Source organism: Neomonachus schauinslandi, chromosome 2 (assembly GCF_002201575.2).
Source record: "Neomonachus schauinslandi chromosome 2, ASM220157v2, whole genome shotgun sequence".
Lineage (NCBI taxonomy): Eukaryota > Metazoa > Chordata > Mammalia > Carnivora > Phocidae > Neomonachus > Neomonachus schauinslandi.
The window spans coordinates 187,573,496-187,592,266 of NC_058404.1; the positions used below are offsets into that span (position 1 = coordinate 187,573,496).

Below are 18,771 nucleotides of genomic sequence, written 5' to 3' on the forward strand. Positions count from 1 at the left end.
GTAAATGAAAAAAAAGCGCAGTTGTCCAATCCAGTAGAATTATTTTGTGGAATCACTTAGTGTAAATTATAAAACCAAGGAGAGACTGGTAAGCCCAATTCTTTGTGGTTTATGTAATGACGCGAGTCACGTGTCCAACCATTTGTGCGTCAAGAAGAAGGTTCATTCAATCAGCCATATTTTCCATCAGCCTCCCGTCTGCTCTTATTTACGTGGGGAAAATACCATGAAATGCATTCACTACCGACAGAACCTTGCTACTGAGGGCGAGACCATTCTTCACCACCTTATTGGGATCCATACACTTAGTAAATAAAGGAGATACTTAGGATTTCGAATTAGATTTCAGTTAAAAATAACCTAAAAATAGTTTTTAACCACTGTGTATCTGCTTTGTGATAATAATTTTAGAAGGTTTTACAGAAAATCACAACTTTTATCAAGGGCACAAATATAACATATATGTGTAAAAGTAATAATCAAATAACCACATATATGTGAAGTTTCCTTTTCTGATTAAAGTCAGCAGGATAATCTGAAAATAGATAGACACTGGGTTAACTACCAAGGCATAAAAATAAATGAATGCTTTAGGTTCCGTCCATAATGTCACAAAAAAGAAAAATAAACTCCATCTCAAACAAGGCTGTATTTTCCCAGAATATAGATGATGAAGGTTAAAATGTCTTTCAGCAACGTGGGCTGTCTGGCTGTAGATGAGCCCCCAAACAATTCTGACCCACTGGGCAGAGGGTACCTCCTCCCCCAGTGTTGTGGCCCATCTTGAGATCTAAGGTTGAGGTTATTTGTATTTTTGCTGGATACAGAAGTAGCTGAGAAATTGCCTCAGATAATAATCTATTTCGAATAGTTCAAAATAAAAAGTTATATAAAAGGCACAAGTTATCAAAGTATGTAGTAAATATGGAACTAAGAAGAGGGCATGTGTTATGACTTCTAACTTATGCCCGCTCAAATTTTCTGCCTTCGGATTTTTCTTTGACTCCTTTCTCTCCTCCACCTACATATTTCTTGGTACCACTAGAGGGAAGCATAATCCCATAGACTTCAGTATTCTCCCTTTATTTTGGAAAATGTCATAACAGAAAGCTAAAAGGATTCAGAATGTGTGCTATGGATGTTTACATGTAAAACAATCTAAGAGGGAAATTATATGGAACTGATTAAAAATAAGAGATACCATTTGTTCAAAACTGTCCACTAATATGTCCTCATTTTTGCCAAATTCTTTAATAATTTAATATAATACACGATGAAATTTTTCTAATACATGCATGTACCTGATTGTAGAGAAGGATCCTGTTGACTTGGTATGATTCTAAGAATAAGCTCTTGGGGAGGTAAAACTAGAATTCACAAGAGATGAGTTAATATCTTCCTCATCTCTGTAACATATTTCTTTAGAAAAATATTACTTTTTAATACTTTGTAAAGAAACAGATTGAAGATTCAACTGTCTGAAAGAAGAAACATGGATGGCATAGACAGGATATGAATCAAAAAGGTTCTCAGATGTAGTTTAATAAGGAAATTAAAGAACGTTTAAAATTATTTGATAGGCATCGGGGGGAGAAGCACTAAGGTATGGGCCAGGTAAAAAGAAGGGATTCCGAGTTCAAGATAATCTGGTTATGCTGAGTGTTGTGTTCTTGGCTGGGGTGTTCCCAGAATCAATGCTTTGCATACAGAATACTCTAAAGGCATCTAGCTGGATGGAGAGTAATCTTCTGAAATAAATAATTATTAAAGTAAGAATTAAGTATTTAATTACACACACACAGAGTAGTGCTTATAGTCAATTAACAACTGTGACTTACAGTGCAAGAGAGAAATGGAACACTTCACAGCTGTTCAAATCTAAGAGGGACCTTCTGTGTATGTGTGCTAAGATCACACCTTCTTTTCCCCTAAGTGTTCAATTCAGGACCAAATTAGGGTTCATAGAACTGCACATGATTTGCAAATAAGTTCTCTGATGACTGAAGTGACATCTTCTTGAAAGTCATTACCTATGTTCCATGTTGCCAAAAGTTTATCAAAGCTGCTCATTTAGAATGCTTGCACACATGGGCATGAATTACAGGGACACATCTGCACAAATTACATCGGAACTTAAATCATTTTTGATGCATAGTTCCACACAGAAAAAAATAAACAGAGGCAAAATGACTCAACTGCACTCATACCAAGCATTTGTTCCTGGTACATTAGTATGCAGGTTACGTAATGGAATGGAGCACGCATGCATCATATTATTCAAGCAGCTTGTCCTTGGATTTATTCCATTCCACATATATAACACAAGGCAGCTAAGAAAGTGTGCATGGTGCTTGGTATCTAGATGAGTATACACTGATCAGGTCATCTGTGATCATATATCAGATATGAAAATGTTAGGGATAATTGGCTCCACACCCTTCATGATCTAAAGGATTCTAATTCAAGTCCAAAGGGCAGTACGTCTTTTATAAGGATAAAGATTATGCCAGTTTCTTCTACATCCTAGATATTTATGTATCCCATGTGGGAAGCTATTCTCCCAGTGGACACAGTGGTAAAGAATAATTAACCATATGGATTATCCCAGACAATGTAGATAAACTAAATAAACAGCATTTCCCAAGGTGTATTTGATGGAACATGAGTCTTGCAAGATGGTCCATGAGAAAAGGACTATAGGGACAAACAAGTATGGGAGCTATTTTATATTTTACCACCCTCTCTTGGAGCTTCATAGTGCACCTTAGCATAATATAGACACTGAGAAATCCTACAATGAATAAGAGAGAAACACACACAACCAGCATTTCCCAAGTGTATCTAAACTGGCTTTTATATTATTTGTTTAGGGTTTTACATGATACTATTTAATGGCCTGTAGAACAGAATTTGGAAATAAGACTCTGAAGATTTTTGTTTGGTTTCCGTTTCCCCTGTTGAAATATTAATTGTTAAGGAAACAGAAAGGCAAGCTCTACTTACAATTCAGTGACGTCTCTGGGAATACCTTTGGGCAAGACCTTCAAGGCCTTGTTGCTGCATCGGACCACTGTATCCAAGCATGTGCATTCCGTGGGGCAGCGAGAGAGTGGAGAACAGCTACTCTCATCATTGCCTGATTTGCCAAAAGAAATACAGGAAAACCCAGATGTGTGGCTTTGAAAATGCAAGAAGGGATGTTATGGTTTTAGCTTAACAAACACAAGAGTCTTGAGCCACAAGCTCACTTCAGTACACACAGCACATGGAATGTTTACAAATTGATGCCATCCACTGGATACAGCACCGCTTTCAGATTGCCTAGGGCCGAATTCCAGAAAATAGCTCAACAATTTATATCATCCCTCCAATCATAACAGTAATTTTCTTTGTTAGGTTATTTATACAAATTACACTTAAAATGAGAATATGTAAATTTACACTGAATTATGGAGAAATTATAAGGACACAGACATGCAGCGACATAAAGGGGGTAGATTAAAGTGTTTAGCAGAAAATGTACAGGCCCCCCCATTTTAAAATATAAGGCTCAAAGGGGCTCTCCATTCCCTGGCAGTAATAACAAAACCTGCTACCTTACAAGGCTATTACAAGAATCAAATATGGTGATACATACAGAGCATTAAAAAGTGAAAACTATTATTTTCGTTAGGTTTCCTAGAATTTCTATTTTTTTTAAGTCAATTGCTTTTCTCCTTTGAAAATGGCAGTTACTAAAAGAGAGGCATAGAATAATAAAGTTAAAATGAAACTACATAAACAGTACCAACCACAAGTTGGAAACTGGAAAATTTAAATAAAACATTCAGAAACACAAATCAAGGGGACGTGGATGTAAAAGCAAGTCTGAGGAAGTATGTGCCCTGTTTCTAAAACAAAACAAAACAAAACAAAAGCAAAAAATGCACAAAATTATCTGTTGCCTGAACTAGGACACACTGTTCTAGCTGGGCCCCAGAGCATCAGACTGGTCACGTGAATGCCTGGTGCCGGAAGATTTAGCAAGGCTTTCTTACCATCATCACAGGTGAAGTCTTGAATGGCGACATCCTGGATGGGGATTTCTTTGAGGAAGTATGGTTTCTGACAGCGAGGATTTCCGGTTACAATTCTTTTCTTCCTTAGCCATTCACCCAGCCAAGCCAGGTAGCAGTTGCAGTTAAAAGGATTGGCCAACAGGTTTCTAAGAGCCGCATGCAAACAAGGCAGGGTTGAGTTTAGGGTTTCACTTTGTTCCTTCTCAAAACACCATGCTACCATTTTTCCCCACACTTCTTCTGCTGGAATGATTCATTCTTATTCTTTGTATTCCCCGCGCCCCTCCCCATCTCTTTCCCCCATTCATAATCACACACAACATATGGGATGCATTTTTTTTGGCTAAAATATGTATGTTTGCAACTTAAAAAAATAACAACACTTTTACACAAGAATTCTTCAAATAATTTCATGTGGAAAATAAAGCAAAGGCAGCGATTTTGGGGTTTATGCAGTGGATCCTGATAGAGATCTCATTTAGAGATAATTTAAACTCATCAGCGATCTGACTTGCTGTCAAACCACCCTTCACTGATAATGCAATAATTTAATATAAAGATGAAGGCTGATTACCTTATATTATTGAGTTTAACCTGACAACAGCTATTTCATTAATTTGTCATTTCAAGATTTCCATCTCTTATTTGCTCCAGAGAATAGGTTTCCCATCTAAACTGACAGCTGAGTTGATTAAATGCCAGTTATAAAAATGAATTTACTTCTACAAATCTCAATACTTTTGGCATCTCACCACTTCAGCACAAACCTACTGACAACCTTATTATTTATAAACATGCTATCTTTAATATGCACAAATTAGTCACTCAATGTAAAGTGTCACATTTTATGTGGAAAGAGGACTAAGTACTTTACTGATGGATGGATGCTTCCCTCAAATTATTTCTTCAATGACTTGAGTTATGTTGGACATTTTTTTTTCTTTCTAACCACCTTTTGAGTTAGATTAGTATATTTAGATGCCATCGTTACTAGGAAATCAAATCCGTTATAAGATTTATCATCTCAAATACTGCTTTTTAGATACCGACATTTAGGAGAACTGAAATACATTGTTGAGAGGGCTTTAAAAAACAAACAAACAAACAAACACCTTCTGAGTGTCTATAGACCAACAAATATTCTTTATTTTCTAACTGTCTACATAAAATGTCCTCTTGGACAGGCTCAACCTATTTCTTCAATATTTTCCTAATATCATAGTAAATGCCCTCTAGTGAACAGTTTTTATTGTTGGTCTGGGTCATCCTAATGTAGCTCCTGTCACCGCGAATGATCCTTCTGAGCATAGTTTGTTGGCAATAACCCTATCAAGCTCTGTTTTTATGATACTTGGGCTGAAAAGACTCCATTGTGAGAACACCAGGGAAAATCTACAACATTTCTGTGATGTGCAGTGCCATCAAGTTATAATAAAATGAAAATCTATAAATGACGTCACATCACATTATTATAAAAGAGTCAATGGAAAAATAGTTAAATTTTTGCTAAATTTTAATATAAAATAGTAGGTAATATTTTTAGAAAAATTAAAATAAGCTGAACATGGACACATTTTGTCGATCCATAAACACTTGATTACATTTTTGTGAAATGCCTAATAATGCATTAAAATGCTATTAATAAAAGTACGAAATATAATACACTGGTCAGTCATGCATAAATGAACACTATCCTTCATACTTACAGAGTAGATAAAGAATGGAGAGTATCAAATGCCCCTGGTGCAATGGTAGTAATTTGATTATCATATAAAGAAAGCAAACGCACAGAACTCAGTCCTACGAAACTATCATTGCCAACACAGCTTATACGATTACTTCTCAACATCCTGAGGGAAAAGAGAACATGGTTACGGAGAGAAAGCATCAAGCAATCCGCTTTGCCTATCCGAGGACCCAAATAACCCCTCTTTGCAAATGTGCAACATTCGTTAACTGGTTTCTGAATGATTTCTTGTCATTAGGAATCACTGCAGATGTACACCAACAACTGCGTGAGAATAAAATGTGTAGCTTACAATGATCACACCGCGCTACAGAAGAGACCAGTGAGCCTCACGTGGACTCCTGGCCCCATCTCCCATCTGATGAGGGTAGGATGTTCTTTCCTCTGATGCTGTAACTGTGTTTGCCTGATTACATAATGTCCCAATTCACCTACAGCTCTCTGAGCCCTTGAAGCCATGTGATCTGTGTATTCACGGTAGCATTACATCCGAGGTTTAACAGAGAGGGAGCAGAGAAGAATCAATAGTCACAGCAGATGAAGAACTGAGGGCACCTCAAGGACTCACAGGCCAAGTTAATGTTAGCACGAGCTGGGAACCCAAACGAGATGGAGCACCCACAATTCTTGCACAAATTATTTTATTTATGAAAATTATTGTTTTAAAGTTTGGAACTTAAAAAGAGGCAATCATTAACAGATTCCAGTTGTTCACAGTGAAGTTTAAATAGGCTTCTCTTGAAAGAATTCTGACCTTTTTAAAACATTTTTTAGTCACTGCCATTAAGAGGATTAACACTTGTCATTTCCTCGTCACTGCTGAAGTTTTGGCTCCATTCTTAATTCTCTGTTGAACTGTTTTTTTGTGGGGCTTAGAAAAGGAGTGAAAAATTCCTTAAAAACCCCCACGTAAAAATGAACAGTTGCCATGAATCTTATTGAGAAATAAGGCTGAAAAGTTATTTCCCTTAATTTTTCTAGACATGTGTGGACCACCCTACCCTACTAGAAGATTGCAGTATATAAAACAGAGGCAAAAAGAAATGAATAACAGAGTGTTCCTTTAAAATTCTAGAATTTGGGACGCCTGGGTGGCTCAGATGGTTAAGCATCTGCCTTCGGCTCAGGTCACGATCCCAGGGCCCTGGGATCAAGTCCCGCATCAGGCTCCCTGCTAGGCGGGGAGCCTGCTTCTCCCTCGGCCGCTGCCTCTCTCTATCTCTCTCTCTGACTCTCATGAATAAATAAATTAAAAAAAAATAAAATAAAATTCTAGAATTTTATCTTATCTATAGAAATAAATAAGAAATATCAATTTGGGTGATCTGCTAAGTCACAGATAGAGAGAAAGAATGATGCCATCCTTATCAAGGCATCATTTTATGTTCGGAAGCAAATGCAGAACAGAAAGGTATTTCTATCAGCACTATCATTTGCTGTAAATGACAAAGAATACTTGTTCTTAATCTTGGTGAAGTCACGGACCCCTGGGAGAAGCTGAAGAAGGCTTTGCTTTCTGTTGCTAGAAAAATCCAGAAGCACACATAGGTACTACATTTTGCCTGCAAGGTCAAATATTCAGCCTCACTGAAATCTGTGCACATACTACTAAGAGGTTTACTAGTCCTACAGAGTTAAGAAGTCTAGGGATAGTGGGGCGCCTTGTCACAATCTTCACAGTTCCAAGCTGAGAGATAACACTTGGAGAAATATATATGTCCAGACAAACCTACTTTTGTCCTTTGAATACTCTGAGCTTGGCTCTAAAATGCTCTATTATTCTTGTATAGCAGAGTGGCTGAAGGAGACAGCCAGGGGCATCTGTCTTACGTGCCAAATATGAGGCACAATAACATCTCTAGAAATATAATGAAGGATGACTTGTCTCAGGGAGAGTGCTGTAAATGGAACTAGTCAGAAAAAACCACTTTAATGAGCTGCCTAGTTTGGTGTTATGAACTTGACTCTAAAATTCATACGTTGAAACCCTAACCCCCAAGTGACTATATTTGGAGAGAGGGCCTTGAGGGAGGTAATTAAGGTTAAATGAGGTCCCAAGGGTGGGACCCTAATCTGTTAGGACTCACATCCTTGTAAGAAGAGGAAGGGACACCAAGAGCTCACTCTCTCCGCACATATGGAAAGGCCATATAAGAACAGAGTGAGAAGGCACCATCTACAAGCCAAGAGGAGATCTTGCCAGAAACCAGCCCTCTCAGCACTTTGATCTTGGATTTCTGGCCTCCAGAACTGTGAGAAAACAAATTTCTGTTGTTGAATCATCAGTCTGTGGTATCTTGTTATGGCAGCCCAAGGCAGACTAACGTAGGTGGGATACAGACTCCTTCCGCCTCCTTCCCCACCTCTCCCCATCCCTCATGCTGCCCCTTCCAAAGAGAAGGTTCCCGTAACAAGTAGTCCCCCAACTAGTATCCAACAAAGGAGGCTTCTGCTTGCTGGATTCCTGTTTTGCTGAGTTGCCAGAGGCAGCCCTTTGGGCAGAGGGGGAGCGGGAGTAGATGAATCCACCTGGGGTGCATTTTCTCTGCTCTCCCCTCCCCTCTCCTCGGTATCTCCTCCATAAAAAGGCTAAAGGAATATTTGCATAACATTTTGAAGGGGCTCAAGTTAGTCTGTAGAAGGGTTGCAGGCAGGACCTACTGGAAGTTAAATGCCACACTCTCCCTGTGAAGCTCAAGGAGCACACGTCTACGTTCACGGGCAGAGATTTTTCAGGAGGATTTGAATTTAGGAAGCTATGAACACATCCACACTGGCTGGGGAAATGGTCTTCTCCTTCTGCATCTGGTATTGAGCAGGCAGGGGGCTTCTCAGCTACAGTCACCCTGATTGTGGCTCTGAGGGGCGGGGTGATGGTTTAGAGACATGGCGGAGCTTGGACCTCTCTCCACTGCAATCACCATCAGCAGCTTCTTGGTTACAAGTAGTTTCCTTCACGTCTTCCAAAGGCTTCCAAGTTTTGGGTTGTGTCTTTTCCAATTTTTAGGTTGCCACTTTTGTCAAACATAATATATACTTTAGAGATCATAAAAACTAAATATATGCACTGTAGAAAATTCAAGTAACAAAGTGTTGTTTTTGCTATTCAATCCAATCCCTGTCCTCTTTGGCCAACAACTTTTTTGGAAACATATAGAATTTCTTTTTCCTAACTTCCCTACCCCTGAACAAATGGACATACCTCTTAGCATGTTTCTTTGAAATAGATAGTACAAGATCTACCATGAGTCAGTCTCTCTTTTTCACTAAGACTTCACAGGAGTGAAAGAAGGTGGTTTCCAGATAAACTGTTAGTTATTCTGCCACAGGGTTTCAATTGGATTCTGAAGCTCAAGCCCGGGGGCCAAAAGCGAATGTTAGATGGAGGCTGAGGAAAATGCAAGAGGATGAACATTCTGAGGCAAAAGGGGCGGGGGGCGGGGGTGGGGAGAGATCTGTTCTAGCGTTGGAAGAAGGGCAATCTTTTTTGTTGAGAAAGCAGCAGCAGCCAGGAGACATTTTTGATCTTTGTAAAGCAACACACTGAAGTCAGGGGTATTCGAGTCAGGGAACGTTTGCATGCACAAAATGTGTGTGTGTGCATGTGTTTTGTGTTTGTGTGTTTGTGAGAGACAGACACAGAGATGGGAGGGTGAGAAGTCCGCACTATTCCCCAGCCCAGAATTATAATGACCAGTGAACTACAATGCTGTGGTAAAAGTCACTATGCAGATCAAAATACTTACAAAGTTTTCAGGCTTTCTAATCCCTTGAACATCTTATGCTGAACATTTTCCAAGCGATTACTCGTGAGAAGTATTTCATTGACACCAGAAGCTCCTTCAAATGCTCCTTCTTCAATGTCTGTAATCTTATTGTTGCTAAAGTTTCTAAATAAAAAAAATTGTTGAAACAAGATTTTAAGCTATTTCTAACAACGAGGGCACTGAGACAACATGTTTGATCCTTTTCTTCTAGGGAGCAAGGTCTTTCCTAATTTCCAAGCTCTTCACTGCCCAACACACCCAAGGCTCTGTAAAGACACCACTTTCTATTTTTTTATCAAGTCAAACTGATGATAGTACTGAGGGAGAAGGTGGGTGGTGAAAAATACCAGCCCAATCCATGTCAAAATGATCTGCAAGAGTCCCCAGGAATATAAAGTTCTTGAGGTCTGGTATTGAGTTGTATAAACCTTAATATTCAGCACAAAACTTGATAAGGAACTTTTAAAATAAGTGCCCCTGATAAATATTGAATGAATTAATAACTAAAAGAAGGCAGTTGTGTAGAAAGAAGAAGGATGGGTTAAGTGTGTGAGCATTTAGATCACATCAGAAACGTATCTGAATATGGGTTTGTTCCCAGTTAAACCTCTCATTGTAAGCATGTGTCAAAACATCCAACTTAACTGTCCATATTTTGTATGATACAAAACAGGACAATGCTTGGCCAAGGGCAAAAATATCCAGGTGAGGTAACACCTTCCTATAGGTTCTATTTTTTCTTTCTCATTGTTCACTCCAAGACCAGGAATGCCCCCAGAACAAGGGTCATTTTTATGGATCATTTTATTCCTCTCAGAGCATTGCATGCAATAGTTGCTCCATAAATATGTGTTGAATCGAAAGGTATGAATAAAATGAAAGAGCAATCAATGTCACTGAAAATGAGAACAATCAAACAATAAGAAACTCTTTGGGAGGCAGTATAATAAGGGGGTCAAATGCACAGGACGTAGTCTGCTCTGCCACGGATAGTCAATGTGATCGTGGGCCATTCACACATAGAAAAGCACAGATATTACAAAGCAACACTCCTTTTCTCCTTTTGATATTTTCTCTTGTATGAAGGTTGTTCCATTGGCCTGACATGCTTGACCTCTGTTCTGTCCCTCCCTCCCTCCTCCTCAGGGGAGAAGAATACTGTCTGATTGATGTTGGAACTGCTGAGTTTATAAACTTATTTTAAAATATGAGTTGTGGATATGTAGTAACACAGATGAGCTATCAAGCCAGTTTACCAATCATTAATTTTGACTATCTTCTAATGAAAGTTTAATGAAGCAAAAAGTCAAATAGTTGACATGAATGTGCTGAAAGAGATATAACAGCATGGTTTAGGGAATAGTAAAGGAAGTTACAAAACACTATTGAACCCATTTCTAATGAGCTTAGATTGCCGAATTCCTGCTGTGGCCACATAACAAACCAGCTGTCTGAATTAAAGTAAGATGCGAGGGCTTTGCTACAAAAAGTGGCTGGCATCCTTGAATACACAGAAAAGAGGTGATTACTCAGGCTCCTCTCAGAAATTACCCTAAATTCATGTCACAGGTAGTCATTGTACGGAAATTTCTCCACATCTTCTATAGTTTCCAATTTCCAAAGAAATCTGAATAAAACTGCACAGGGATTTGAAAAACACAACAGAACACCACAGAAATTTTAAAAGGTGGCTAATGCACAGCTTACATTTTACGTAACTGCGGAAGTTTCTTGAAGATTCCTGTAGCTTCCAACACTGTGAATTCATTATTATTGAGACGCCTCAGAGAAAAAAGAAACAAAAGTTTCATCACCAACAGCCAGGAAGGGATTTTTATTTCTCATACAGAAATGTAAGATCATTTTGTGATTATTCTAAAGTAAAACAGAATACATGTCACAGAAAATCTGTGGAAGCACTAATTTTTTCACCATTTCACTCGAATTTTAATGCTCAAAATAAAATATTAAGACGTACACAGTAAAGAAAACCAATAATCAAAAATCAAAACCAGCTCTCATTCAGTAATCTGTAGAACAAAGTTTTTCAAACCTTTTTTCCACTATTGCCCCTCCTCCAAAGGTATTTTTACCCCAGAAAGCATTTTAGGCCATTTTTTCCGAATCACTTGCTCTATATATTTTTTACTAATAGCTTTTATGATATGCAATTTATATGCCATAAAATTCACCCTTTTACAGTGTACAATCTTGTGTTTTTTAGTGTATTCACAAAATTGTGCAACTGTCCTTGCTACCTAACTTTAGAACATATTCATCACCCAAAAGAAAAATCTCATACCCATCAGAAATCACTTTCAATTTGTTTCCCTCCCTGCCTCAGTCCTTGGCAACCACTAATCTTCTTTCCGTCTCTATGGAATTTTCTATTCTGGACATTTCATATAAGTGAAGTCATAAAAAAAAAAATGTGGCTTTTTTGCCTGGCTTTTTTCACTTTGCATAATGTTTACAGGACTCATCCATGTTTAGCATACATCAGTACCTCATTCCTTTTTATGGCTGAATAATATTCCATAGTATGGGTATACCAATTTTGTTCATTCATCTATCAGCTGATACATATTTGGGTTGCTTCCACTTTTTGATTTTCATGAATAATGCTGCTACCAAGTAGAAGTTTTTGTGAGAATGTATGTTTTCAATTCCTTTGAATAGTTGCACTAGTGTAAAATTTCTGGGTTACATGGTAAAACTATATTTAATAATTTGAGGAATAGCCAAGCTGTTTTCCAAAGATTCGTCATTTTTATATTCCCCTGGCAATGTATGAGGGGTCCAATTTTTTGTTTGTTTGTTTGTTTTTGTGGCTCTCATTGTGGTTTTGATTTAGGGTTCCCTAATGCTTAATGATACTAAGCATTTTTTAGCTTGATGATAATAAGCATTTGCTTATTGGTCATTTGTATATCTTCTTTGGAGAAATGTGCATACAAATAATTTGAGCACTTTTTGATTGGGTAATGTACATTTTTATTGTTAAGTTGTAATAGCTCTTTATATATTCTGGATATAAGTCCCCTACCAGATATATGATTTACAAATATTTCCCTCCCAGTACTAATTTTTAAATGCATAATTTACAAAATCCTTAATTTCTTAAAACACACACACATTTTCCTGAATAATAAATTAGATGTTAGTGCTGTAATTCTTAATTGACAAGTAAGCCTATTTAAGCTGTTATCATGCTGAAAGATATAAATTGCATTATTGTTTGTAATAATATTGGAAATATACAAAACTCCCTGCAATACCACAGCAATAAAGTTCAGGCCTTTTACTGCATGCATGGTCTCCACACATTTCAAAAAACCCTGGTTCTTAATCTCAGGAAACAAACTGAGGGTTGCTGGAGTGGTGGGGGGTGGGAGGGATGGGGTGGCTGGGTGATAGACATTGGGGAGGGTATGTGCTATGGTGAGCGCTGTTAATTGTGTAAGACTGTTGAATCACAGACCTGTACCTCTGAAACAAATAATACATTATACGTTAAAAAAAAAAAAAAAGAAGAAGATAGCAGGAGGGGAAGAATGAAGGGGGGGGAAATCAGACAGGGAGACGAACCATGAGAGACTATGGACTCTGAAAAACAAACTGAGGGTTCTAGAGGGGAGGGGTGTGGGAGGATGGGTTAGCCTGGTGATGGGTATTAAAGAGGGCACATTCTGCATGGAGCACTGGGTGTTATATGCAAACAATGAATCATGGAACACTACATCAAAAACCAATGATGTAATATATGGTGACTAACACAACATAATAAAAAAAAATTCCTCAAAAAACAAAAACAAAAACCCTGGAGCTTTTAAATAGATTCAAAAACTAACAGGAATAATAATAATAATTTTTTAAAAGTACCACTATAGCCACAGGATAGTTTCTGTCATCTCTTTGAAAGCATTACATTATTTTTAATTATTCAAATTGCTTAGGATTCATTAAATAACAGGCATGAGTATAGGCACAGTGGGAGATAAACTATAAAACACAATCCCCATCATCAAGGAATTACAAGCTAGTTGAAGACAAAAGGATTATACAAGCATAAAAGGACAACCAACTTTGCAAAGCAGTTAATAGCAAATACCAAATGGTGCTATCCATAAACGTTGCTAAGATGTTCAGAAAACAATGAGATTTCACCAAGTTTTTCTTGAATTTTTAGAAAACTAGTATGACTTTTATAAATAAAATCACTAAAGGCAAACCATACTTGGCAGAGTCTATAGATGATTCAACAAATATTTTAGCACCTAGTATGTGCTAGGCTCGAGGTAGGGTTATAAATATCAATCTGATCTCGTTGTCCTTTCAGCTTTTCCTGCAATGCTATCCATTGTTCAGGGAAAAAGTATCCTCTGTGCTTTAAATACCTGATAATCACAGAATCCTACCACCTTCGACTCAGTGAGGTAATAAAGCCAATTAAGGCTCTCTGACTGAATTCATAATTAACAGAGATTCAAAATGGTGATTCACCAACTATTTTATGTGGTTGCTGCAAAAGACTATATACCTTAGAAATCTATTACATGTTTAGAAATGGGTGCGGGCATAAATAATACCCAAGAAATAAATATCAAAGGAATGCTCTTATTATTAGCATTATTAAGAACTAACTGAATTTTTGAGACATAAATTAATTTCTGTAGTCATGTCTTAGACCAGAAAGATGAAGTAAGATAGCTTCTAATATATCCTTGTACAAAGAAGAGTTATGGCCATGTGTGTTAATTAAAATCAATGTAATTCTTAAAAATAAAAGGGAAAGACAAAAATTGCAAAGCTATGATGCTTTCATTCCCTCCCTCCCAACCCGGATTTTATTGGGAGATGAACTCACAGCTCTGCAGTGTACTGGGGAATGTGGTCTGGGATTTTGGTGAGTTTTTGATTGGAGCAATCTACTGTGGTTCCTTCACAGCGGCACTTTTCAGGGCAAGCCAAATCTGCAAAGCAGTCCCCACTTAATTTTGATCGATAATCTTCTGTACCTATTGAGGATTCAAGGCAAAAAAAAAAAAAAAAGATACTGAGTCTAAAGGTTAGAATAGTCATTAATTTGTAGGAAGAAAAATAGTAAGATAACTATAGATTATGCAGCAGGGAGACAACTTGGGGAATTTTTGGTCAATGGATGTCAGGAGAGGGTTAAAACAAGGGCTTGGAATTTGCTGGAAAAAAGAGTAACCAGATTCACAGGACAGGAAAACATTAATAGAGATGAGCTTTTCACAGCTGTACTTTCTGCTGATCCAGTTATGAGCCATTCTAGCCTAGTTGACAGCTAATCATACAATGGCTATTAATTGTTACAAAGTTTATTTTTTTCTCTGAGTCAAGAATTTAAAATGTATCCAGTAAGAAACATATTCCTATATATCATTTTAAATTAGGGCTTTCAAGGCAAATAGATGTACTCAGGTTTTTAAATTTTCTATGGTCTTATATTATTCTCTCCCTCTCACATAATCTTCGGAAATGCCTAAAAAAGCCCTCTTTTTTCATTTTGATTTTATAAAAGGAGACAAGTAAATCCTGATTTAAGCCTCAGCAGCTTGTCATGCTGTAGAAAGCTGCGTGACGTTCCATGGTGCTTGACGGAACCATGTTTTACTCATACCTGGCAACCACATGGTTAGATCAAGCACAACAGAAAATCTCGCTACATAATCACTACACCATCCACTAGGCCAAGGGTAAGACCGAGAGGAAAGATGAAGGGAAGCAGGAGAAAAAGCTACAGACGCTCTGGAAACGTAATACTGTTTACATGACATGCATTCTTCCCGCAGAATGTTTATGACCATAGTAAGAGTATTACTACCGAAGATTTCCTGGAAACACAAAGAAGGGGCTACACTGAAAGGTGCCTCCACTGTTCCTCAGAACGGCAGAATGGAAACAACAGCTTTCGGGAACAACATCCAGGAAGAAGTTGAAGGTGAGCTACAAGGACAACAGAGAAGCTCAAAAGATCTGTGGTTGCTTCTTGGGAAAAAAAAAAAAAAAGGTGCAAAAGACCAAGACTAGAAGAAGTACATCAGGATTGAAAAGGGAGGGCATTATGTTTCAGATCAGACACTTTTACTTACAGCCAAAATGGTGAATTCCTGCAAAAGTAAAGATCACCAAGAAGGAAAGAAAGAGTAATCCCAATTAAGGTTAATCAACACATATACAAAACTAGTGAAGGTCTCTTCCTTCTTTCCTTACTATGGCAATTATAGGGGGGATGGCAGAGTATGACAGCCATTGTCATGCTTTGCAAATGTTTGTAGTACTTTTTTGAAGCACAGTGCTCTTACAGGAAAAGCAATGGCATACGAGATGCACAGCACAAATTAAGTTCTTGTCGATTCCTCTAAATGATGAGCTCTCTGCAAGATAGATTTTCTGTTGAGTTATCACTATAATATCTAGAATGCCATATAGAATGGTGGTAGGCAAGTAAACATGCAAACGTAAGTGAAAAACTAATCATGGAGATCTTCAAAAACAAATACATCTGGATTAAGCCTTACTGTTGTGGCTTACATGTTTTTTAATGGCCTTTCCAACTTACAAATAATGTCACTTAGTGGAAATGAAATCAGAACCTCATACAATCACAAAGCTGAATATAATCATTTCATTAGACTTGACAATTAATGCCAGGGCATTTACTGAGGAACTGTTGTCCTGTAGTTTAAGCTTTCGTTTTAAAAGTGAAATGAAGAAATACTGGGAACAAAGGGCTAAATGACAGGTATATCAGGTATCTTATATTTAAAATAGTCTGCATTCATTGTAATGACAATGATATTTTTTTTATGAAGACTCTATAGGTAAGCTAAAATTTTAATATAATCTAGGAAGAAAAAGGAGAGAAGGACCAAAGAATCCTTCTGAGTCCTGACTTCTATTGTTATTGCTTTGATGTAAATTGAATGATCAGAAATTACTGACAATTAAGCCATGATATCACATATACAGTGTGTTTCCAAAAAAACCTATTTTGACTGCTGTCAATAAATAGGCAAAACTCTATCAGAATTTATGAAAACAATCTGATGTCGGATCTTTAATTTGTGAATCAGAAATATTAATTTCTAAATTATTAATGCATTATATTTAAATGTAATTTCTTGAATAATTTGATAACAATTCTATCAACTGCCATAATTTGAAGATTTTAGTAATATTAATGTTTTATCCTATAGGTGTTCTGGTATTTAGAATATGGCTTTTTTCTGGGTAAGTAATAGTTATCAGATGACTTTCTGCTTAACAATGAGGTAAAAATAATGAATTTTAAAGATTGCCTCTGAAGGCCAATCAACTGTTCTATTCAACATGTTTTCTTATGCAGCCCATGTAACATACAAATATTATTGATCACTCAAGCTCAAAATAAGTAATAAAACAAAATCTGTTATATGCATAAAATTATTCAAATTATAATTCAATAATGGCAAATAACACATATCTCCTTAAAATAGAGACCAAACCCAGAACTCTTCTTTAAAAAATCAGTAAGGTTTTTGCATACTAACACCATATAAGTATCTTCTTATTGGTAGCTGTTAAAATATATGATAGTCTAGAATATCCCCAGGAGTTGGTAAATGTAGCCAATCAATTACTAACACATATTTTTATATAATGGTTTAAAACAAACAAGAGGCATTTTACACAATTGGCAGGCAAGGAAAAAAATAAGTAAACATGTTTCAAAGAGCTAGTTCCAGAATCATCAGACTTGAGAGTGTTAAGATTGTAGTGGTAAAACATTTCAATTACTTTTCTAAAAAACTTTTCATTCATCTGCCTAAATTATTCAAGGCATTTAGTGCCCAGGAACATCTGAGGCTTTCAGGATGTAGGTCAGTATTGTTTCTGTGGAGTTATACCATCACCCCAAGTCTGCAACAATGTTACAAATAATGTATAATTGCATGTCAACAAGCAGTAAGTTGCTGTTTTTGTATAAAAAGTGAAGCAACAGTAAAGCAAAATAAAGCAAAAAGTAAGGGACACTTTCTTAGTATAAAGAATTATATTAAAAAAAGTAAATTTCATGATCGACAAGAGAATTCCGTGTGTTTGTAACTGATTTCATGCAGAACTAGTTCTTTGACAACAGAAAGGTCTCTGTCTTTAAAACCAGCTCAATAAGCTATATTTTAAAAACAGGTTGAAAGATCAGATATACAACATAAGGAGAGAAAATGATTTAAGTAGAAGGCTATAGGTTCAAACATTTTAGCTACTGTGAGAAATTTTAGATAATGTGCCAAAGTGAGAGAGGAAAAAAAAGATGGGGGTTTAATAATATATATGTCTAACATCAGAAGCTGCATGCAAAGGTCAGGTTTTCAGGAAACAGCTACAAGTGATCTATGCAGAAGTCAATCTATTTACAGAGTACCCACTGTACTTTCAAACGCATGCATATCAAAGTTTCAGAAGCTATATTTTATAAGGTGAGGAAAGGGTGTCTGCAGTTAGTCCTAGTACCGAGCAAAACCTACCTGGAATGAAATACTGTTCTTTAGCTAAATAAAAAAAGAGAAAAAAAAATAGAAGATGCACCTGAATGTCAGCAAGCAGAGATATGAGTTATATTAGATTAAGAATGGACTATAGGTACTATAGATAATTAAGTGAATTATATTCACAGCAGTGGCTGAAGTATAATAATGTACAGTGAGTAGTAAATGTCTCTAGAACCATGGACAATAAACAGCTTTGTTTTGATATTAGCTTTTTAGTATGAATTAACTGCCGAATGTGAAATACCCCTGGAATAGTTAGATAGCATACTACTCAAAACATACAGAATGTATTTTATCATAAGAACACAGAAAAGATGAGACCAAAGTGAACAGAAAATTTCAATGAAGTAAGCCTTTTATATAATAGTAACATAATGGATCTAGATTTGGCTTTTTATAAATAAATATAATATTCCCAAAATGCTAAAAGATGGCCTTTTGGCAAAAAAAAAAAAATTATCCTCACAGTCCTATTTAAAATAAGAGGGTGAAAAATAAGTAAACACATTTAGTGTGTGAAGCAAGGGATCGGGAAATTTTTCCCCCCTACTTCTGAGCCTGAGCAAATCACATAATCAAGTCTCAGTTCACTTTCTGAAGAAATGAGAACATGATTGATTACCTTAAGTTTCTCAGTG

The 18,771-nt window shown here is 36.7% G+C and overlaps 1 protein-coding gene across 4 annotated transcripts in view; it reads right to left on the reverse strand.

Annotated features, from left to right (window-relative positions):
* SLIT2 (slit guidance ligand 2) overlaps positions 1-18,771 on the reverse strand; it is a 361,031-nt gene that overhangs the window by 65,742 nt on the left and 276,518 nt on the right. For 2 of the 4 annotated variants that reach the window (XM_021679393.2, XM_021679395.2), the window contains 7 exons: positions 18,110-18,133; positions 14,440-14,590; positions 11,280-11,354; positions 9,552-9,695; positions 5,765-5,908; positions 4,038-4,204; positions 3,004-3,136 (listed from right to left, as the gene is read on the reverse strand). In XM_021679393.2, the coding sequence (XP_021535068.1) occupies positions 3,004-3,136; positions 4,038-4,204; positions 5,765-5,908; positions 9,552-9,695; positions 11,280-11,354; positions 14,440-14,590; positions 18,110-18,133 (838 nt within the window). The remainder of the gene's footprint in view (positions 1-3,003; positions 3,137-4,037; positions 4,205-5,764; positions 5,909-9,551; positions 9,696-11,279; positions 11,355-14,439; positions 14,591-18,109; positions 18,134-18,771) is intronic. The other 2 variants (XM_021679394.2, XM_021679397.2) reach the window with 1 other exon arrangement.